Source organism: Lineus longissimus, chromosome 10 (genome assembly GCF_910592395.1).
Source record: "Lineus longissimus chromosome 10, tnLinLong1.2, whole genome shotgun sequence".
Taxonomy (NCBI): domain Eukaryota; kingdom Metazoa; phylum Nemertea; class Pilidiophora; order Heteronemertea; family Lineidae; genus Lineus; species Lineus longissimus.
This window is the reverse complement of record NC_088317.1, coordinates 11,116,817-11,139,721: the sequence shown is the minus strand read 5'-3', so window position 1 is coordinate 11,139,721 and position 22,905 is coordinate 11,116,817. Positions and strand designations below refer to the sequence as shown.

General features: G+C 41.2%; 2 protein-coding genes across 2 annotated transcripts in view; one reads left to right on the top strand and one right to left on the bottom strand.

The window, feature by feature from the left end:
* Positions 1-22,905, bottom strand: part of LOC135494315 (uncharacterized) — a 41,716-nt gene that overhangs the window by 6,740 nt on the left and 12,071 nt on the right. The window contains exons 15-23 of the mRNA XM_064782228.1: positions 22,725-22,796; positions 22,251-22,330; positions 19,888-19,989; positions 19,487-19,576; positions 19,041-19,118; positions 18,663-18,734; positions 18,067-18,272; positions 17,519-17,792; positions 11,797-11,954 (exon numbers count right to left, since the gene is read on the bottom strand). Coding sequence (XP_064638298.1) covers positions 17,785-17,792; positions 18,067-18,272; positions 18,663-18,734; positions 19,041-19,118; positions 19,487-19,576; positions 19,888-19,989; positions 22,251-22,330; positions 22,725-22,796 — 708 coding nt within the window. The 3' untranslated portion in view covers positions 11,797-11,954; positions 17,519-17,784. The remainder of the gene's footprint in view (positions 1-11,796; positions 11,955-17,518; positions 17,793-18,066; positions 18,273-18,662; positions 18,735-19,040; positions 19,119-19,486; positions 19,577-19,887; positions 19,990-22,250; positions 22,331-22,724; positions 22,797-22,905) is intronic.
* On the top strand, positions 615-4,491 carry LOC135494316 (uncharacterized protein K02A2.6-like). The gene is made up of 2 exons (XM_064782229.1): positions 615-3,516; positions 3,782-4,491. The coding sequence occupies exons 1-2, from the start codon at positions 615-617 to the stop codon at positions 4,489-4,491; spliced, it is 3,612 nt and encodes a 1,203-aa protein (XP_064638299.1).

Here is a 22,905-nt window from a genome sequence, read left to right as displayed (position 1 = left end):
TGTTCTTATTGGAGAGGTACGCATCTTATGTAGAAAGGAAGCCACTACATAAATGGCGCCCAACGTGGCTATAAAAGCGAACTTTTGTAGCAGTGCAGACCATTGTTGACAGGCCCCGCTGTCAACCACGCCGGCCATTTGTTTCAATACAGTGTGTACATGCCCCGTGTACACAGGTGCATCACCCAAGAGGTGGATCACGTCAACCCGGACGTGGGTTTCGTCGTTGCTGGCGGCGGCTACTCAGCTGACCCAGGCTGTAATAGATCTAGTCGAAACACAAGGCTAGGATTTTTCGTTTTCTTCATACTTTCGGCTGTGTTGCTGTTTAATTTCGGGACTCTTTTCCGTTTTCAATAGTGTCGAATACTACGCTGGTTGTGTGATGTCTCACCAAGCAAAAGTCGAGGTCGACTTGGCCTATCGAGGCCAATACTTACGTAGGTTTACGAATGAATACATCTGTCAGTTGTGCACATTGAACAATTTAGACATTTCTAAGTTGAAGGATAAAGAGGCCAAGATTGCTGCACTAGTGGACGTGCCACATTTAGGTCAAGAAGGCCTCCGAGTCATTTTTAGATTTTGCGGCACGCTTGGAACTATATTTCAAGATGTGGCTTAAGCCGTCGGATGATTTGAAAGCCAACAGAGAAGCTAAGGGTATTTTTGATAAGTTGGTGGCCGACCAATTTATTCAGACGGTACGGGATGAGGCGTTGCGTCTGAAACTCATCGAAAAGGAGGAGTGCTCACTACGAGAGTTAGCAAGGTTTGCAGATACATACGTCCTTGAACGAAGACTGGTTCGCGACGATGCAGAGAGAAAAGGTGGAAAGCCCAACGAGGGTAAACCCAAGCAGGAGTCGCCTGGAAATACCGATTCTAAGGTTGTCAAAACGGACAAACCTAAGTGGAACAACTCGTCTGGTCAGAGTAATAGTGGTGCTAAATTTTCAGACGCGTGTTATAAATGTGGCCAGCTTGGTCACAAAAAGCGTGATTGTCCGCAGAGAAAATCTGGGTCAGGTTCTTCTGATTCTAAGTCGAGTCCAGTTCAATTTGTTAAGCATGCTGAGTCTGGTTTGAATGTGTTTGCGCCGGAATTTGTTCCGATTCAGAAGTCATTTCTGATTGACAGCGAAGGGCCATTGTTGAACATTTCATTAAATGGGCATAAAACTGTTGGATTGGCTGATTCTGGCTCGGCTGTTACGTTGATACGTGAGGATCTGGTCATCCATTTGGAACTAGGCGGTGTAAGGGACTGTAACAGGAAGTTGTCGTGGTTTGAAGGGTCTGAGATAACAGCAAAAGGGTGTGTTATGGTAGAGATTGAATGTTGTGGAGCCAAACGTGTAGTTGAGTGTGTGGTGATGGAGACATTACCGACCCCAGTACTCCTTGGTCGCGATTTCATCTCTGCTATTGGTTTGACACTGGATTTCAAAACAAACAGTTATTGGTTGGAGGGGACAAACCCGACAATCAAGTGGCCTATCTTGGGCTTGAAGCAGCCTGAACCTGTACCTGCACAATCGCCAGAACCTGAACTTACTGAGGAGGAAACACCCGCTGGTGTTGATCCCCCTCTTGCAGAAATTAGTGCTAGTGAGAGGACTGAGTTTGAAAGCCTTCTATCACAATATGAAGATGTTCTAACTGAGACCCCAGGTCGTACTAATGTCATGGAACATGTTATTGAACTTTATGATTACACTCCGATTGCTCAGAGACCTTATAAACTATCACCTGCCAAACGCGTCAGTTGCAAACAGGCGCTGGCGGAGATTCATGCGATGGACATAATTGAGGAGGCCCAGTCCCCCTGGAGGACTCCTATTGTGATGGTGCCGAAACCAGGTCAAAATAAGTATCGTATCTGTCAAGACTTTCGTTTACTGAATCGTCGTACAAAGATTGACGCTTATCCGATGGTCAACTTGGACCAACTTTTATCTTCATTGCATGGCGGAAAGATTTTTTCAACGCTAGACATGAAATCCGGGTTTTACCAAATTCCTCTTCGGAAAAAAGATCGTGACTTTACGTCTTTTTCTGATGGCCAAAAGCTTTATCGGTATAAGGTCATGCCCATGGGTGTGGTAAATGGGCCGGCATCGTTTAGTCGGTTGATGGAGAAAGTTCTCCATGGGTACATCGGAAAATTTTGTTTTGTATATCAAGATGACATTGTTATATATTCCAAAACTGTCGCGGACCATTTAAGACATTTGAAAATGATCTTTCAACGGTTGCGTGAGGCGGGACTTACTGTCAACCCGCAGAAGAGTAAACTGATGCGCACATCGGTGCATTTTCTCGGACATGGTATTTCGGAGGCTGGAATTGCAGTGAGCCAGGACAAAGTTTCAGCAATTAATGACTTTGCTGTGCCGCGAAACAGAAAAGAATTGAAAAGGTTTATGGGTATGGTAGGTTGGGTGAGTAAGTATATTTCTCACCTGGCTACTAAGATTGAACCGCTTAACTGTTTGCGCCGTGACAACGTTGTTTGGGAATGGACCGCAGAGACTCAGTTAGCGTTCGATCAGATCAAGAAAGACTTGTGTTCTGCTCCCGTGTTGGCTCACCCTGATCTTAACGGTGAATTTGAAGTCCATACAGATGCTAGTGGTGTTGGTCTTGGCGCCGCGTTACTCCAACGTCAGGAGGGTAAACTTCGAGTAATCGCTTATGCTAGCAGGACTCTCTCTATGGCCGAACGCAGGTATAGCACAAGTGAACGGGAAATCCTTGGAGTTGTGTTGGCATTAGAAAAGTGGAGAAATGTGGTTGAAGGAAAAACTGGGACAGTGGTAGTTACAGATCATCAGGCCTTGACTTGGCTCTTTTCATCTAAGAAAGAGCTCAGTGGACGGTTATTTCGCTGGGTACTACGCATTCAGGACTTCATATTTGAGGTACAATATCGTCCTGGAAAGGTGAATATCATTCCTGACACATTGTCCAGGGACGGACGTTTTGACCCTGTTCTTATGGTTGGAGTTATACCAGCAGTTGTGGCCGATGATACGGGTGATGACAAGTGCGCATTGCCAGGATGTACTGGTGCTGTTTCTGACTCTGTTGATTGGGTACAATGCGACCGTTGTGACCGTTGGTTCCACGATAGCTGTGTTGGGATTACCCCAGATACAGCACAGACACTTGATGAGTACATTTGCCCTATGTGTGACAAATCTCGTGGCTGGAGTACTTTCCAGTATGACAATGGGGACTCTATTCAGATTAGTTTAGTTGAATTAGTTTCTGCGCAGGAGACTGATGAGAATACTAAGTGGTATGTTAAAATGTTAAGAGACCAATTGCCAATAACTGAGGTTCCAGTTAATGTTCGGAAACATGTGAGCGCAACTGCTGACAATTTTGTGTGGGACAAGGCCCTATATCATTACGGCAGGGACAGACCAATGCGAAAGTTGGTGATCCCGGAAAGCTTACGGAAACGAGTGATATTTCAGTGTCACACAGATCCGACTGCGGGTCATGGAGGTCGGCATAGGACCACTGTAAGGATTGCTCGCTATTTTTGGTGGGAACACTTACTTGTCTTGTGATGTTAAAAACTTTGTACGGGCATGCCGCACTTGCCAAGTTGTAAAACCAGTGTATAGAAAGCCACAGGGGATAATGCAGCCAGTCAAGTCTACCAGAAAATGGGAGTTAGTAGCTGCAGATCTGGTAGGCCCCCTACCCAAAAGTCATGTGGGACACACTCAGATCTTTGTGGTTAGAGACCATTTTTCGAAATTTGTAGAATTTTTTCCTTTACGTCGAGCAACCGGACAGACAATTTCTACAATCCTCGTAAGAGAACTCTTCAGTCGTTATGGACCCCCAGAAAAACTCTTAACGGACAATGGATCGCAGTTTACTTCAAAATTCCTGAAGGCTGTGTGTCAGCATTGGGGTGTAGAACTCATTCACACCACTACCTATCACCCCCAGGGAAATTTCGTTGAACGCGTTAATCGAGATTTGAAAGCTATGCTCGCTTCTTATGTCTCGGGTAAGGACCACCAGTCCTGGGATACACATTTAGCGGAATTCCGGTTAGCTGTGAATACAGCTGTTAATCGCACTATCGGCTGTAGTCCGTCTGAACTCATGCTCGCGCGAGAACTCAGGAACCCTCTTGCAAATGCCTTGGTTCGACCCCAGGATCAACAAACGCAATACCGATACGAGGAAAAATGTGAAAATGCGAGGAGACTACATGAGGACGCTGCGAACATTCGGGCTAAGGGATACAACAAACGCAGAAGGGAGTCTGACATTAAGGTTGATGATCAAGTCTTTGTGAAGACGCACTACTTGTCTGATTCTAAAAAGGGCTTTACTGCGAAGTTAGCGCCGCGATATGAGGGCCCTTACAGGGTTGTGCGTGTGGTGAATCCAGTGAATGTGCAGATAGAGGTTGGTGATAAGATTGTCACCAAAAATGTAAGCCAATTGAAGCTGTGGTAATCACAATATTCATGTATTATCTGGTACTTTTCTCCCTTTCCACGTTGTGACGTTTTTGTGGGGGAGGAGATATTTAAGACACACACCAATGTTAGTGTTCTTACATGTATGAGTCAGTTCAATCCATAATGTCATAAATCGAGAAGCGAAAACGTTTTTGAAATCTAGTGTTGCTGCCAGGTTGGTGTAAAATTGATTCAGTGATTCAAGGATATCTATATAATCCGTTTAAGTTCTACTCACTGCGGTTACTAGTGTAGTGAGGCCAGAATAATGCCTTGGTACCACATTTGGTGTTGAGGGTGGTCTACCCCTCAACTCACTTTGTGTGTAATATTATTAGTATTCTGAGCTGACCTGTGTGACATTCAGGTGTGTTGTGTTTCCATATGTTCGGTTGTTGATTATTAATCATTTAGTGTTTGGTTTATGCAGCCAGGGAAGGGTTAAAGACTCTTGGACTCTTGGAACATTGCTTAATCCTTGGTTGCAGTATTGTGGATGGGAATTCCAAAGGTTGTGGTTGTTAGAACAAAACCCTGTTTGTTTAAAGTTAGTGTGAATCAATATATAATGATGTTAAGCCTTTCTCGAAGTGCATCTCCAGGATTTAAGTCAAGCTTAAAGGGGGGATGATGTAGTAGTCACCAAGATTCATCTTGGGGTTTTCTCGGCTTTGGTCTGTTCTGCGCATGCGTGGGTCGGGGCTTCGGAGAAATGGCGTGTTCCGGTCAATGTATGTTATGATTTAAGCTTGATTAAATCTAGTTCATCTTAGTATATAAGAAGTCTGTTCTTATTGGAGAGGTACGCATCTTATGTAGAAAGGAAGCCACTACAATGTGAACTTGTTGACATTTACATGATCTAGTGCTGTTATTGGTCATGGTACATGGTAGGCCTAATCATCATGGCTATATGTTTCAGGAAAAGCTCGGAGTAAAATGAACTGCCGATGAATAATGATGTTGTTCATGTTTACCATGTTTACTAGTACATAGCCATAGGGTATGCACTGGCCAGTGCACTTTCTGCACGTCGTCATGGTCATGTAGGTGATACCTTGCATATTTTGTTTTTTGAATGCGCATGCTTTTTGGGCAAAATCACTTGTACCAACACTAATGAATAATGTCTTCTTATCCCTATGACTCCATACACAGTGAGGGCATTGTCCCATTCCCATCAAATGGTAACTTATTGTACCGTATTAGGGTGGAAGTTCGGGAGCAGATACCTACCGTTGCACGCCTGTCATAATCAGCAGTGATGAGCTGAGCGCGATATGGAACATTCTTCAGAAACTCAAGCGAGGGAAGTCTGCTCATTAGCATATCTCGCGCACTGCTCCTTCTTGTCAAACATCGTAGTGAAATCGTAATGGAAAACGTCTGGCTTTGCGCCAGACGTTGAGACTAATAAGTGAAGAACTAATAGGTAAAGAACTTCTACTTGCGCGAGACTGCTCTGATAAAATTATCATTGCAGAGACTACGGTGACGTACACACATATTTTTTACAATCAAAAATGCCCTCAAAAGACGACATGGAATGATTATTTTATTGATATTTCCTACTATATACCTTCCAATTATCACTTTATACAAATAGATCGGCGTTAGGTCGCATGCTTTTCTTTCCTGGTGACACTATAAAGCAAAATAGTTGCAACCCCGTAAATGCGCTATAAGTCCAATAATAAGTGACGGTGACCCGTTATAAATGTTTTGCCAGCTTCGCTTTTTTGCCGCTACGCGGCGCGTTGGGCCCTTGCGTCAAGATGTACAGACCGGGGGAGCTGGCGGTACGTACCCATAAGTCTTTTTGCGGTAGTCTCGCGCGTACCGGATATAACCCATCAAGCTTTTCTCCTTCAGAGAAATACTGCGTTGCGCTCAAGTGCCTTATAAGGCTGTGAACAAAATTAACGTTCAACCAATGAGAAAGCCACATTACCCTGCATACGAGGTTGGACGCGTAATCACTAAATGACAAGTAAAAATAGAATCAGACCACATGTTTCTATATGTCAGAATGCTGCCGTTTGCGCTGTAGTACACGTGTGTTGTCCAAATTTTCGATTTCAAGCAAGTTTAAGGCCAACCTCGTGTCCACCAGACTAATGCATAATTGGCAGTTGAGCGCAGTTTTTTACAGCCAACAGTACAACCATGCACAGCGCAGTGTACAGACAGTACAGGATTGCAAACCAAAAACATGAGCATTGCTGCCTAACGAAACTGCAGTGGAATTCATACTACGATGTCATAATGTGACTTTCAAAATAATTTTTTTCACGGCCAATGACCAGACAGGGAGAAAACAAACGTAAATGGCGAGATTTGTTGCAAAATTGCCAACCACAACAACTCAGGGACCGTAGCCAAAATGGCCGACGGCGAATTATCCGGTCGCTAGCGCAGTCCATAAACAAGCATCAATTTTACCAACTTTGGGCGCAAGCTTGGTCATCAAAGTTACAGAACTGTTAAAAATACATCCAAACAACATATATATACAGTTAAAAGTGCATAACAAGAGGCCCAAGGGCCTGGCGCTCAGCTGGATGACCTAATAACACAGGACTGAGGGTATAAAGCAGTAAATATCGGCTTTATACTACTGTTTGAAGGTCAAGAGAACACGTTATACCACTAAAATTTCCAATGCAGAGCTGCCAGGTGGATGAAAAATGATTGAACTAATCAGCCATGGTATGTAAATATTACAGGAGGCAACGGAAGATATCCCTAGTTCAGCATGTTGTATCAGTAGCTTTACAGAAAAAAAGTGTCAGAGAGGATGAGACTTCTCCATGGACAACTGTGGTATGTCCAGGCTGGGTTGTACAGCACAAGGATACAAAATGCTGTCTGTAATTGAGAGGTATCATGATTTAACAGAGGTCAAAATAAATAGAAATTACCAGTTTGGGACTAGCACCACTTTCTTTTTTTTTGATAAGGTAGAGATTACAGGAGTCAACAAAATTAATTTTATTGAGAGAAATTGACCTGTCCTGCAGGTGATTGGAATTTACAATACAAAGGGTCGTTTTTCATGACATTGCGCTCTACTGCGTATTCCTAGTCATAGTGAGTCGATCTGGAACCAATCTATCCTTGGCGCAGACAGGTTCAAATTGGCTATATCTTGAATAGATCGAATTGCGATGAAAATCTAATGCAATAAAGGAGCAATATCGAAGAGACAAATTAAAATGCGTGCTCCTCCTAGTCCTACATGAAGCAATGTCTCAGCCAAAAAGGGAAAGTTAGCAGCTCCTTGGTAAGGCCATGTCAGGTTCCGCGCGCCTCTTCAGATACATCAAGTATTGAAAGCTGTGGTGAGCTGAGCACATAAAAGACTATGGTCACCTTAATTTGAAAATCCCTTCATAATCAAGGGCTACCTCTGACTAAAACAGCACAATAGACCACCAATTTGATCCAGCTCCTAACTGCGGGAAAACCCAAGTCCAGCAACCGAAGGTGCCAAAAATACATTTTTGTTTACATTTGAACTGCACACATGCGTTTCTTTACAATTTCATTTCCCGCGAAATCTCGAAAGTCAGGTGACCTGCAATCGTGGATTGAAAATAACATTAACCTCGGTTCAGCAGGTCAGCAGGTATACCGGCTGTTCCAATCATCCTCCTACAGCCAGCCGTTCAAAAGGTAATGTTATTCACCCCACATGGAGTGCAAGTAATTGATTAAGCCCCTGCATAACTTAACAGCAATGGCTTGCTTTCTGTGAGTGGTAAGGAGAATTGACAGTTTTTTTATGGGAGTAACATTATTGTGTTGCTTAAAACGTCTACTTTTTACTCATGTAAGAATTGTAGTACTACTAATAATAACTTCAACTTATTTTCCAGTTATGATAACACAACACGCATCTTCATGATCATGATCTTTCTCAAACTAACTGAATGACCTAATCGCCTTGGACGCACAACCTAACCACATATCAATCCGCCCCGACGATCGACACATCCATTCGATTCGATAACCCTCGATAAAGTTTGATAAATAAACTAGAACTGAGATTTCACAGGAGCACCTGTGAATTCATGACTCCAGGGTTGTTTTGAGGGCGATATTGTAAGAGTTGGTCTTGAGTATGGGGACGTGAAGGTCCGTGTGAGGCACCTGGGGAGAGAAGACTAGTTGAACGATGTGATCATGGAGGTATAAATAATTATTTATACCTCCATGATGGGATCTGACACGGACACTACTATTGATCTCATTATATGAATACCATTTAATTACAAAAAAGTGAAAACAGATCATATCATATTCCTTGGCATAAATTAAAATAGGAGTGCGGGAACAGGGTTTTTTAGCAGGAGGAAAGCGAGAACATTTTGCGCCGTCGTATTCCGATTTGGCTGGTTAGTGGTGAAATCTGCTTTTAATTTTGCAAATTAACATATTCGTTTTCTAGTTCTAACGTTGTCTGTAAAGATGCTTTCACTGGTCTGGCAAGAGACATTGCCAGGAAAATGTGACGTCATTTTGGCCATTCTTCTTACCGCACGCCCTCTCTCTCCGTAAAAGTTCCTGACATGGTGTGAAGTGGGAGGGCGCACAATGGGAACCACACTGCCGCGATGTTAATAATTTCTATTTATAGAATTCAGCGGCAGAGATTTAGGCACGGAAAAAGTGGATTAACTCGGCTAATCTCAATGGATTTTACCCAGGAATGTTTTCAAGGCGAGAGAAACATCGAGGGAAACCACGGCCTTTAAGTACTGCGCTTATTAGATTTCATGTTCAGGCCGAAGATTGGCCTAAAACGTGGACGAAAAGAGTGCATTATCGAGTGTTGGAGAGGTCACGTGATTGGACGAGAAACCTGAACAAAGTTTTCGTGCTTTTAGCTGTCAACATCAATGGCTATAATATACTCCTGCAGAATAGTAGAACTAATAGAACTAATTTCCGAAGTTTCCAATAGTTTGAACACAAATCAGAACATCACCCATCAGCTGGACTCAGATCTGCATAAATTACGATAAATAATGAGGTCGTCGCTTCAATTTCGCAAAGAAAGTTGACTCCATTCGAAGGTTGTTTTGACCAAATTCTGTTGAACTCATCGTTATGAGGGCATTTGAACACATTCTCGTTGATCTTTTCTATAAACGTGTGAAGTTTCGTACCAAAATACGTTTCCGTAAAGGCTTAAAAAAGAAAATTCGTCACTTACAAAATCATCACTCCGGTAGAAATAAAAATGTCACCGCCATTTTCTTGACGATAGTTCTCCAGGTAACCTCGGCGGGAAATTTAAAGCGGGGTCATCCGGGGTCAAACAACAGTTTTGCTCACTACCGCCAACTGGTGATATAAATCGAAACTAATCTATTTTATATCAAAACTTCTGTATCATGAAGACCTTTTCAACTTTATTTCAAGCTTTTATCTGCTGGAATAGAGCGTCAAAAAATTGTTTTTTCATTTACGCATTTTGCCCCCTAGGGAGCTGAATTTGAGTCGAATCGCCCAAATTTTTTTCCGTAAGCAACATTTTCTGCGGTGTTTATAAGCAAGACTAGATTTGAAGTGCCTCGGTTGTATGATTACAAAATGCCCAACTTTGTCTACAGATGGCATGATGGAAGGACGGACACCAATCGAATAGCTATTTGACTAGCTCCGCTGACTTTGTCAGCTGAGCTAAAAATCCCGTTTCAACCTCCGGGCGCTACCTTTTTTTCTCCGCCAGACGCCGGGCCCTACCGGTCGTTATTTAGTGCGACCGCCACCAGAGTGTTTATCAGAATATCACGATCTTTCGCCGTTTTAATAGCGCGTTATTACATGCATGCATTATATATCACCGAAATGATAATTGCGTAGGCTATTTGAAACTAAGTTCAGATATTATTTTTGATCTTTGAATTGAATTTAGGCGAGTGATTTTTGACACCCGGTCGACATATCACTCATTATCAGGACTTGCAAAATTCACGCGAGATCGCTTGCATCATCGGCACGTTTGAAAACCGAATTTCACAAATTCCACAAATATTTATCACATACCATATGTATCACCACAAAGGTAACTCTCTAGACTATTTGAAACCAAGTTCAGATACTTATTTTCACAAAAATTCGAAGCTATGCAAGCGATTTTTCAGTGGTAGAGATCGACGGAAACAAATTTCTCGCTCTAAAATGACATGAGACGAGCACCAACTTTCGCAAATTTGTGCACAAAATTTCCGCAATATTATAAAAAACTATCGATAAATCTGAATTATATAGACTCTTTTCAGTACCTAAACAAATTTCACGTACATGGTCATGTTGATTAAAAGAGTATCAACCGATTGAACATGAGAAAGTTCACTCCTCTTCATTGAAGCAGCGACTACCGCCATTTTTAAATGGTGGCGTCTCTTCTATCGATCGGCCAATCAGCGGCACTGCTTGCAAAAAGTTGAGCCACCGCCAAATTTGAAATCGCCAAAATTCAGTCAATGTGCCTGCAGCGCCAACTGGCGGTGAAAACTATATTAATTCCATTAAAAGTAAAAAATGAAAAAATATTAAAAAATATTCAGCCACATTTGAAAACAATATTTGCTCTGTGGACCGAGGTAAAAAGGGAAAGAAATCTAAACGCGAAATGACCTCATTCTCTTAATACAGGTCGGATCGCGCTGATTTTTCGTGTTTTGAGTTCACCTTGGGCAACTCCTAATTTAGCACCGTCAACGAAGTGGCTAGGCCTTCCCAATCAGAAATGTCCAATTTTGTCCACAGATGGGTCCCTAGATGGATGGATGGATGGATTGCAGGACGGACACCATTTGAACAGCTATTCTACTAGCTCCGCTGACTTTGTCAGCTGAGCTAAAAACAGAGGTCTGCTCCCACCTAAACCAAACAGAAGCGCTGATAAACATGTGATTTCTGTTAAGTGGCCCTGAAACATAACTTCACAATCTTGACATTGGCCCTACATGAATTAAATTTTGAAACATTAGGAACTTGACCATTTTTCCAACCAAGCCTCGTCTTTTGCACCCTAATTCTGATGTGAGCAATTTTTTTGTTTTCATTTCTTCTACCAACAGTTGGCACTGATCCACAGTCATCAAATGTTGGCTGCTTTTTTACTGTACCTTCAGCACACTCTTTCAAAAGTCACTAAAAAATCATTGTACCATGTGTTGATTATACAAGATACGTACTTTGGTCAGTTTCATGAATGTCACCATTTGGCAAAAATCAGCCTAACTGTCTAATGACAGAGGAGCCAAAAAAGGAGGAAGTATCTTACCTGTCCATAAGGAAGTAAGTTACGATACTGCTAACAAGTTCTTTTCTCTGGCTCAGCTGTATCAGTTCAGATATTTCAGGATATCCGCAGGACTCTCCCCAAGTTGTGAGGTCTCGACATTTTGAGGCGAAATCCTCATCATTTTCACATGCCTCCAACTGTAAATGAAAAAATGCTGTACTACAAAATCTAAAAATATTTAGTCGAAATAGTTTTGAACACAACACAATGTTAAAGACCTTGTAAACTTTTCCCATGCCTTGTTGGTTTAATGCGCAAATGAGACATTGGTACATCCTCAGAGAATTGGTTCCATCACAGCACCAACGAATGACATCATTTTTTTAGACATTTGAGATAATTGTCCCTTGAATGGCCTACTCTAATGCTCGATGTAACAAATTTTGTTTTCAACCATCATTGTACTGGAAGAACTAGTATTTCAAATGATTGGTGATCAGAGGAGATGTCTTACAACTGCAGTTTTGTTAACTTTGACTAGCAGACCACTTACACACAAATAATGACATTGTGCTGATGTAGTGATGACATCACAGATCTGTTTGTACTTTTGGGTGGAGGGACTTTTTAATGTGGTTGAGGAGAGTTGTTCATGGAGAACAGATTGAGTCAGGAGGACATATTATCTAGAGGATAAACTATACCAGTACACGACAAAGAATAATCACAAGCAAGAGACCTGGGCCGGCCCATCATATGGAGTGACTGTGTGAGTGGAATACAACCAATGTCAGTAAGTAATGACAAACTTTTCATGGTAGCAGAGGCTGTGTAACAATCTACAAGGAGGACCTCTGTGTAGTGTTAGCTGGATACTTGTGTGCATATACATTTACATTCCCTGTACATCAGTGCCTGTACTTAATAGCAAACAAAAGAAAAAGATGGCCGCCGGATATAAAAACCCCCCAACCTTTGGAAGTGAATCTCATTCCGATTATGAGACATGGAAAAATGAAATTTCTATGTGGCAACTTGTGACAGAACTTGATATAAAGAAACAAGCTCTTGCAGTCACATTATCACTAAAAGGTCAGGCGAGAGCCATTGCATTAGAACTTGAAACAAGTGAACTCAATACTGATGATGGAATGAAAGTACTTCTAGCAGCCCTTGACAAGGTTTACAAAAAGGATGAAATTGATATAGCCTACAGCATTTACACCAAATTTGAAAATTTCCAAAGAGTTGAAGGACAGTCAATTGGGGAGTATATCATTGAGTTTGAAAGACTGTACTATCTTAGTAAGAAACATAAAATGGAATTACCAGAAGCTGTTCTAGCCTTCAAAATTCTAGATAAAGCAGGTCTAGGCCAAAATGAGAAACAACTTGCACTAACAGCGGCGAAGGAACTGAACTTCCAAAGTATGAAATCAGCTTTGAAACGGATCTTTGGAGAAAACGATGCATCGAAATGTTTAAATGACTATGGTGTGACAATAAAACAGGAAGCAATGTTCACAAACAACCAAACCAGAAATAGCAGGAGCCACTACTTCAAGAATAAGGCAACAGAGAGACAGCCTTATTTACAGCGTGGAACAAATCCAATGGATAAGAAAGGCATGAGATCCAGATGTGCTGTTTGTGGAAGTACATATCACTGGGCTCGGGATTGTGAGCATAAGGACTCAAAGGAAGTAGTAAGATTGGTAACAGAAGAAGAGTCGTGCAATGTAACATTGTTTACCAGTGAAATAGACAACCACAACCTCATATTCATGACTGAAACATTTGGCACAGCCATATTAGATACAGCATGCACTAAGACTGTCTGTGGAAATAAATGGCTTGATGAGTACATTGAAACTTTGAATGACAGAGAACGATCATCAACAGTTAAACAAACAAAAAGCAGCAGCAGCGTATACAGATTCGGTGATGGGGTCAAGGTGACAGCCTCCAAGACGATTACTATCCCAGCTTACATAGGTGATACAAAATGCAACATTACAACTGACGTTGTGGAATTAGACTTGCCTCTATTGTTAGACTTGCCTCTATTGTCAAGGAGTCGTTGAAAAAGGCTGGAGCCATCTTAGACCTAAACAAAGATGAAGCAAAACTGTTTGGTAGGACTGTACATTTAGAACAAACCTCGAGTGGACACTACTGTCTGAATCTGCTTGAGAGAAGAACCATAAAAGAAGAACTGAATTCACAACAAGTACTGATGATTAACAGCACCAAAGAAAACGAGAAAGTAATAGTGAACTTCATCGTCAATTTGGACATCCTTCAGAAGAGAAACTGAGAATGCTGCTGGTGAAAGCGGGCATCAAGGACCAAAGTATGATGAAGACGCTTGAGAAGGTTTCGAGGGAATGTGAGATATGTCAACGATTTCAAAAGACACCGAGCAGACCTGTAGTTTCTTTGCCACTTGCAACAAATTGGAATGAAATGGTAGCTATGGATCTACATCAGCTTGAACCTTCACTTTGGTTCTTAAACATCAGAGACATTTACACAAGATACAGTGCAGGAGCAATTGTCAAAACAAAAGCAGGAACAGAAATTGTTGAGAAATTCATCAGTCAATGGATAGGCAGGTTTGGTGCTCCAAAGAAAATATTTTCAGATAACGGAGGGGAATTCGCTAATGAAGAAGTTGTGCAGATGGGTCACTTGTTTGGTATAGAAATTCTCACGACTGCAGCTTACAGTCCGTGGTCCAATGGAATATGTGAAAGGCACAACATGACACTGACAGAAACATTGTCCAAAGTTAAAGCAGACAAACAATGTAGCTGGGAGACTGCATTGAGTTGGGCTCTGATGGCTAAAAACACTATGAGCAATATACATGGATTCAGTGCCTACCAACTTGTGTTCGGTGTTAATCCCAACTTACCCTCTGTTCTTGAAGAAAGCCTACCAGCACTTGAAGGGGTAACAACAAGCCAGAAAGTTGGAGAACATCTGACAGCAATGCATGCAGCTAGAAGTGCATACACAGAAGCTGAATGCTCAGAAAGAATCAGAAGAGCTCTGCGGAAACAAACTCGGACCAGCCGCGATGTAGTGTACTTGAACAATGATAAAGTGTTCTACAAAAGACCCAATGAAACTGAATGGAGGGGACCAGGTCGTGTGATAGGACAAGATGGAGTAGTAGTCTTTGTCAGACATGGAAGCCAGCTAGTGAGAGTACATGTATGCAGACTGAAGAAAGTGGAGAAGAAAATAGAAATTGATGAAGAAGAGAAGGAAATGAAATCAGTAGAAGGCAAGAATAGTGAACTAGAAGAGGCAGCAAATGAAGAAGAGATAGACAGTGAAGATGAGAGAAGAGACCAGACAACAGAAGAGAGAGATAGTGATCTTGATGTGAACAACGAAGATGAAGAGATAGTAGGAAAAAGGGGAGATGACCAGAATGCAGAAAGAATGAGAGAAGATGATGCCAGCACAGAACTTCCAACATTGACATTGAAAACAACATCTCTCAAACCAGGACAGCATGTAATGATTAAGTTCAAAGATGAAGAAGAAACAAGGAAAGCTACAGTCATCAACAGAGCTGGAAAAAAGACGGGACAGTATAAGAACTGGTACAACATGGGCGTTACTAGTGAAAATGGAGAAGTTGAGACCATGTCAGTGAATCTTGAAGAACTAGATAATTGGAAAGTCACAATAATAACAACTGATGAACAGAATGGGGAGCAAGAAAATGATGTTTATATAACAGAACAGAGTGTCTTTGAAGAAGCTAAAGAAAGAGAACTCACTAGTTGGAAAGATCACAGGGTATACTCAACTGTAAATGATGAAGGACAAAGAACTGTTTCAACCAGATGGGTATGCTGTATGAAAGAAAAGAATGGAAAATTGGTGCCAAAAGCAAGACTTGTAGCGAGAGGCTATGAAGAAAGTGATCTTGAAATGGAGAGAGATTCTCCCACTTGCTCAACAGAGGCTTTGAAGATAATTCTTGCCATAATGGCACAGAAGGAATGGACCCCAAAATCAATGGATATAAAATCTGCCTTTCTCCAAGGTGAGAGATTAGAAAGAGAGATATACATAAAACCTCCAAAAGAAGCTAAAGAAAAGGAAGGAAAACTGTGGAAGTTAGAAAAATGTGTCTATGGACTTGGAGATGCTTCCCTTCAATGGTACAAAAAGGTGAAATCATGCATGAACAAATACGAAGGAGTGGTGTCCAAACTTGAACCAGCTGTGTTCATATGGCATGATGAGAAGGAACAACTGAGAGGAATTCTTGCATGTCATGTAGATGACTTCCTATGGGCTGGGACACCTGAGTTTGAGAAACTAGTGATAGAGAACGTGAGAAAAGAACTAGTTGTTGGGAGAGAGGACAAAGAAAGCTTCAAGTATGTTGGCTTAAAGGTACAGTGTGACAAGGGACAAATCAGATTGGATCAGAATTTTTACAAGGACAATTTAGAATACATAGAGTTGAGAAGAGAAAGATGGGACCAAAAGGATGCTGAAGTAACAGAATCGGAAAGAAAGATCATGAGAGAAAAGGTTGGCCAACTTCTATGGTTGGGGAGACAGAGCAGGCCAGACATCATCTTTGATACTTGTAATATAGCCTCAAGAGTCAAGGAAGCCAAAGTGAGAGATCTGTTTGAGACAAACAAAGTAATCCGAAAAGCCAAAAGTGAGAAGGTGACACTTAAGTTTAGTAAACTGAAGAACCCCAAGTTGACTGTATTTAGTGATGCATCATTTGGAAATTTGGAAAATGGAGCTACTCAAGGAGGACACTTCACATGTCTAGAAGGAGAAGAACAGAAAATTTCACCATTATGCTGGAGTTCTAAGAAAATAAGACGAGTGGTGAGAAGCACACTGGCTGGAGAAACCCTGGCAATGGCAGATGCAATGGATAATGCTTTCTTTATCAATTCTCTGATTTCGGAAATCATAAAAGAAAGCCCTAGAATAACTTGTGTGACAGACTGCAAATCACTCCATGAGGCTGTCAGATCTAACAAAGGAGTCTCAGAAAAGAGGTTGAGAATAGAAATAAGTGGTATCAGAGAAGCCATTGAAAGAAAGGATATAGAGAAATTCAAATGGATCAATGGAAAAGAACAACTGGCTGATGTATTAACAAAGAAAGGAGCATCAGCAAACCGGTTACTGAAAGTATTAGAAAGCGGAAAATTGGACATTTGAAAGCAAATAAGAGAAAGATTCCTTTTAAAGCGTATCTGCATTGAAGACTTTTACTGGCACTTTAGTTTAGTTAGGAGCACCAAGATTATTCTTAATTTTAAGTTTCTTCAAAAGAAAAAAAGAAAAAAGGATGAATTTGTTAACTTTGACTAGCAGACCACTTACACACAAATAATGACATTGTGCTGATGTAGTGATGACATCACAGATCTGTGTGTACTTTTGGGTGGAGGGACTTTTTAATGTGGTTGAGGAGAGTTGTTCATGGAGAACAGATTGAGTCAGGAGGACATATTATCTAGAGGATAAACTATACCAGTACACGACAAAGAATAATCACAAGCAAGAGACCTGGGCCGGCCCATCATATGGAGTGACTGTGTGAGTGGAATACAACCAATGTCAGTAAGTAATGACAAACTTTTCAGTTTTACTCAACTTTTTTCAGTGGAAGGAGCAAATAAAAACCCAGCATGCTGACATGATATTACGTATATTGAATGGCAGGAGGACGTGGCCTAGTTATTCATACACAGCCTACCTCCATCAAATTGATGCAAGCATCCACATCTGGTAGGTTGAATGTGGTTGGTTGATCACTTTCAACTTGATAGTGAGGGTCCGACATGAGGTTCCACAGCCTGGAATCCAGGAACCCTAATCCTGGCCCACAGTGGAGAAGGCTCCATGACAGCAGACGTCCTGCATTGAAATATTTCTTTTGTCGTAAATGGCGCAAATTTAGAATAATGCAACGACTCTCTGAAGGGCCTCCAAACAGCTCGTCGCTCTCGATGAGTTCCTTCATTAGGATACTGAAAAGGTAAGACAACAACAACTTTTTAATAACTTCCAGAAAACATATTTGCCAAAATTAACTGCGGGTGAGATGCATCTCCATGTAACGTCTTACAACTCTATATTTACTTTTGTTTTGGGTAAGATAATTTCTGGGAAATCCTCTTGGATAGTTTGCCTTTGACAAGAAGGCAGTCACACATTGTAACATGCTCTAAAGACTTCAGCGCATGTCTTCTCCATTCTGAAGATGACAATGACCCAGTATAGAAAAGCAGTACTGAAGTATACCTGAAGAATTCTTTTTCGGTCCTCCCATGTCCTCTGCCTCTTCGTTAAGGAATTTCACATCCACATCCCACGTATAATTGATCTCATTAGCAATGGCCATAGTGCCACCCAATACATTGTTTCTATCAACCTCCAACCTCTGTTTAAGGTCAAAGTTTCCTTCACGGGTGGCCATCTGGAACTCAGTGAGGGAAAGCTTCAACAAGCTGGAAATAGAATGTGAACTTTGCAAATGTACCATGAAAGATCAACAAAATACACACACGCATTACTACCCTGTTTTCCTTGTTTACCAATACCACAATATCAAGGAAGATGTTGGCCAATAACGCATGTGCTGTGGAACATTCCACATCCTCTTTCAATCAAATCCATCCTCAGAGAGGGCTCAAATGAAGTCAAGTATGATTGCAAGTATGATGTGGACTTATTTGTGTTTAGACAAGAAAAATATACGAAAAAAATAAGAGAGAGACAAATTATTTAGATTGTTACAGGTTTATGTCCGAAACAAATCAAGTCCTAGGCAATAGGCAATTAGCAAACAAGAGCAATCCAAAGCGTTGTATATGCCCCAATCATTTAATTCAACTAACCTGTTATCTGGTCTGCTGATGTTTGGTCTCAACCTCATGTCACGACGGTGTGGCAAATTATCAGCTGTGTGTCTGAAAAGTTTTGAACAAAAAGGTGCAGATACTTGTAGATGGCCAAAGTACCAGAGGTGTACGATATAGTGGTTCACGACTCTGACTGAATTATAGAGTTCTTGGCTTCTTCCTTTCACATGATTGTTGATACAATGTCTTTGGCCCTGCAATAAAATCCATTGTGTGATGCAATTGATAAAACAATTTTTCTTCTTGGTTCTCCACGTGGAGGAGTTAATTCCCTGAGAGAATTGTAGAACTTTATGGTATCGTTTGTGCGAGCCATTTACCCTTATTTTTCAATTGAGAAAGAGGGACACTTACTGATGAACAGGGATATGTCTTCGTTCTTCACTATCATGAGCCGCTCCCATATTATCTGATGCATTGTCTTGAGTAGCCCTGAAATGTTTTTTTATTAGGGTTATCAAATATTGCTCAAAACACCAATATGATGCAAACAGTTTGTGGTCCAACCTTGACCTTGACACTAGTTTTTAAAAGTATTGGCACTAGTGTAGGTGCTATTCCCTACTAAGTACAAGTATGTATTCATCTCCTAAAGCGAGATGGGCATTTTCTTTAAGTGATACTATGGTAAAAGAGCCAATTGGGTTTCTAAAATTGATAGAGATTATGCCTTTGGTCAAAGGTAAAGTTCATCCAATTTTTTCTTGTTCAAGCTAACACACATCTACAGACACTACGTTATTACATGCATAAAACCTCATCTTCTGAGCGGTGATCGAGTTAAGAAGAGCTAGACTCACAGCTGGGTAGGGCGATCTTGGTGTCCTGCACCCCGTCTTCGTCCCCGACCTCTTGCACGTGTGGTACCACTACCAGTATTCAATGTGGTCCTGAAATGTGTTATGGGCATTTGATAATACTCAAAACTGAAGTCAGGGATGTGTACTAGTCTCATGGAGAACACCTTTAAGGAAAATAATTGCCTAATGAGTGACCAAAGAATATGCAGCAATAACACATGAATGCAGGCTATTTTAAAACCTGTTTGCACTTGGGTATGGATCAAACAGAAATAGTCATAATAGTGATGAAACATGGTTCGGGCTAACCATGCTTACGGTATTTGAATTTTTCTGTGCAAAATCACCAAAAAAAAGCGCATCTTCTGAGCGGTGATCGAGTTAAGAAGAGCAAGACTTACAGCTGGGTTGGGCCATCTTGGCGTCCTGCACCCCGTCCCCGGCCTCGGCCTCGTCCACGACCTCTTGCATGTGTGGTACCACTACCAGTATCCAATGTGGTCCTGAAATGTGTTTAATTATGGGCATTTGATAATACGCAAAACCATAATTAATGAAACGGCCAGGGGCCATTGTGCTCACCGTATATATCTTTTAGTAGGCAGGATCATGCTTAGTTTAGAGGTGAATATGGTGAACACAATCAGGCATGAAGACTTTTTTTAGATGTGTATTGATGTCAAGTAATAAGACAGGGCAGTATATATAAGTTTATGATCCAACCAATAATTGTCTATGACATCAACAAGATCAATATCGTGTGATTGCTAAGAGTCCCTGCAATAAAAAATTCATCGAAAAAAAGTCATTAATAAGCGAGATATTGCACGTCCTACTTTTTCAGTTTTGACCCCCTGGTGGCCAAATCAAGAATCAGATCAGGCCAAAATTCGGTGTCAGAGATTATCTGATGTAGGGGGTTACATGTACCAACTTTCAAGTTCATAGCTTTAGCAGTTAAGAAACGTGCCATAGTTACACTCGAACGGTCAATTTACGCCATTTGACCTCTGTGACATAGAAAAGGAGGTCAAATCCTAAAATCATAGGAAATGTGATGTATCCTTGCTAGGAGTCCCTGCCATAAAATTTTATCGAAAACAATTCACTCAAATAAGCAAGATATTGCACTTCTTCCTTTTTCCGTTATGGCCCCCTGGTGGCCGAATAAAGAATCAGATCAGGCCAAAATTCGACATCAGACGTTATCTGATGTAGTGGGTTATATGCACCAAGTTTCAAGTTCATAGCTTTACTGGTTAAGAAACGTGCCATAGTTTACACTCTAACAGCCAATTTACGCCATATGACTTCTGTGACCTTGAAAAGTAGGTCAAATTGAAAACCCGTATAACATGTGATGTATTCTTCCTAACAGTACCTACCATAAAAATTTTATCGAAAACAAGTCACTTATAAGCGAGATATCACACTTTTTAGATTTCCACTTTTGGCCCCCTGGTGGCAAAGTTAGGAATCAGATCGAACCAAAATTCAGCACCAGAGGCTATGTGATATAGGGGGTTATATTTACCAAGTTTCAAGTTCATAGCTTTAGTGGTTAAGAAACGTGCCAGAGTTTACACTCTAATGGCCAATTTACGCCATATGACCTCTGTGACCTTGAAAAGTAGGTCAAATTGAAAACCTGTACAATATAAAATGTATATTTGCTATGAGTACCTACAACAAAAGTTTTATCGAAAACAAGTCACTTATAAGCGAGATATCACACTTTTTAGATTTCCACTTTTGGCCCCCTGGTGGCAAAGTTAGGAATCAGATCGAACCAAAATTCAGCACCAGAGGCTATGTGATATAGGGGGTTATATGTACCAAGTTTCAAGTTCATAGCTTTAGTGGTTAAGAAACGTGCCATAGTTCACACTCTAATGGCCAATTTACGCCATATGACCTCTGTGACCTTGAAAACAAGGTCAAATTAAAAATCCGTATATTATAAAATGTATATTTGCTATGAGTACCTACAACAAAAGTTTTATCGAAAACAAGTCACTAATAAGCGAGATATCACACTTTTTAGATATCGACATTTGGCCCCCTGGTGGCCAAACAGAGAATCAGATCGGACCGAAAATCAGTGTCAGAGGTCAGCTGACCTAGGGCATTCTGTGTATAAAGTTTCAAGTTAATAGCCCTAGCAGTTAAGAAACGTGCCACTGTTAGGATACGACGACGACGACGACGACAACGACGACGACGACGACGGACACAGCGCTATCATATAGACTCCCCTTACGGTGAGCCAATAAGGGATGAGTACTAGTTTTGAGGAGAACAGCTTTTGCCCTTAAGGAAAAAACTGTGCAATGAGTGGCCAGAGAATAGGCAGCAGAGTGATTCCATGGTATTCAGAAGTCACGGAAAGGGACATTTGGACTACAGTACTTAAAACATTTGAATCCTCCAATACTGACGGCGTGTGTAGTTTCATTTGGGCATAACTATGTTACCTCTCAAGAGATGAAAAAAGAAATATTAGCAATCAACTTGATCACGGAAGGGACAATGCACAAATGGGGTTATCAGGGACTGTTTGCTCTTACAGTACTGGGGAAGCTTGTGGATAAGACTTGTGGATAATCTAAAGATGTACCACCAGCCTTTCCGGTACTGTACATCCAGATTGTAGTATTCATTGGTCTCTGCGGTACCACACACTTTCTATCAGATCAGTCTTGGTGCAACTACTCTGTTTTTTGTTTTTATCCCCCAATTTGAAAATGAAAGAATGTGCACTTACAAATCAGCAGGCTCATCAAGTGCACCTCTGGTAACAGAAGGTCCATTCGCCAATGAAGATGTGGGACGTAATTCAGGTAACTGAAATATGAAAACATACATGTAGTAAGTTACCAAATACTAATCTCTGATACTAATACTGGAAGTGGGGTGCGTTAAAGTCCAAAGAGATCCTGTCGTGACCCAAGCCGTTATTTCGCCTGGCTGAACGTAGTAAAACTAACTAAATTGGAGATTACCCGTTATGCAATGTTAGCGAAACGAACAGCTCACATCAGCAACTACCTAGGGGACCTTGAAACTATTGATATCTAACAAAAGACGCTTATTCCCGCCTTAGGTTTTGACCGGGCCGTTCAAAACTTCACACTTCACTTTTATAAGCGTTTCTCGATAGCTTCCCCTTAAGTCAGAATCAGTATCACCTTGAAATCTGGCACGGCTATTATTTTAATTCAGGTTAGGGTCAACATACCGTGTCATGTGCAACAGCTGAAATAAAATTGGCTGCATTTAAAGCTGACGTCCTTCGTGGTGGTCTGAGAATCTGTAAGAGGAATAAAATGGTACTTCTTATAGCACTCTACACGCTTTATACTCTTCTCGGAGTCTTATCCACGTACCTTTCTCTAAAACCAAGCAGTGCGCTGCGCATA

What these genes read in the sequence shown, in the direction of transcription:
- LOC135494316 (XM_064782229.1), top strand. Translation starts at nt 615, where the DNA reads ATGTGGCTTAAGCCGTCGGATGATTTGAAAGCCAACAGAGAAGCTAAG. An exon ending in TCCGACTGCGGGTCATGGAG is followed by an intron (nt 3,517 to 3,781) that starts GTCGGCATAGGA and finishes CGAAATTTGTAG; the next exon opens with AATTTTTTCCTTTACGTCGA.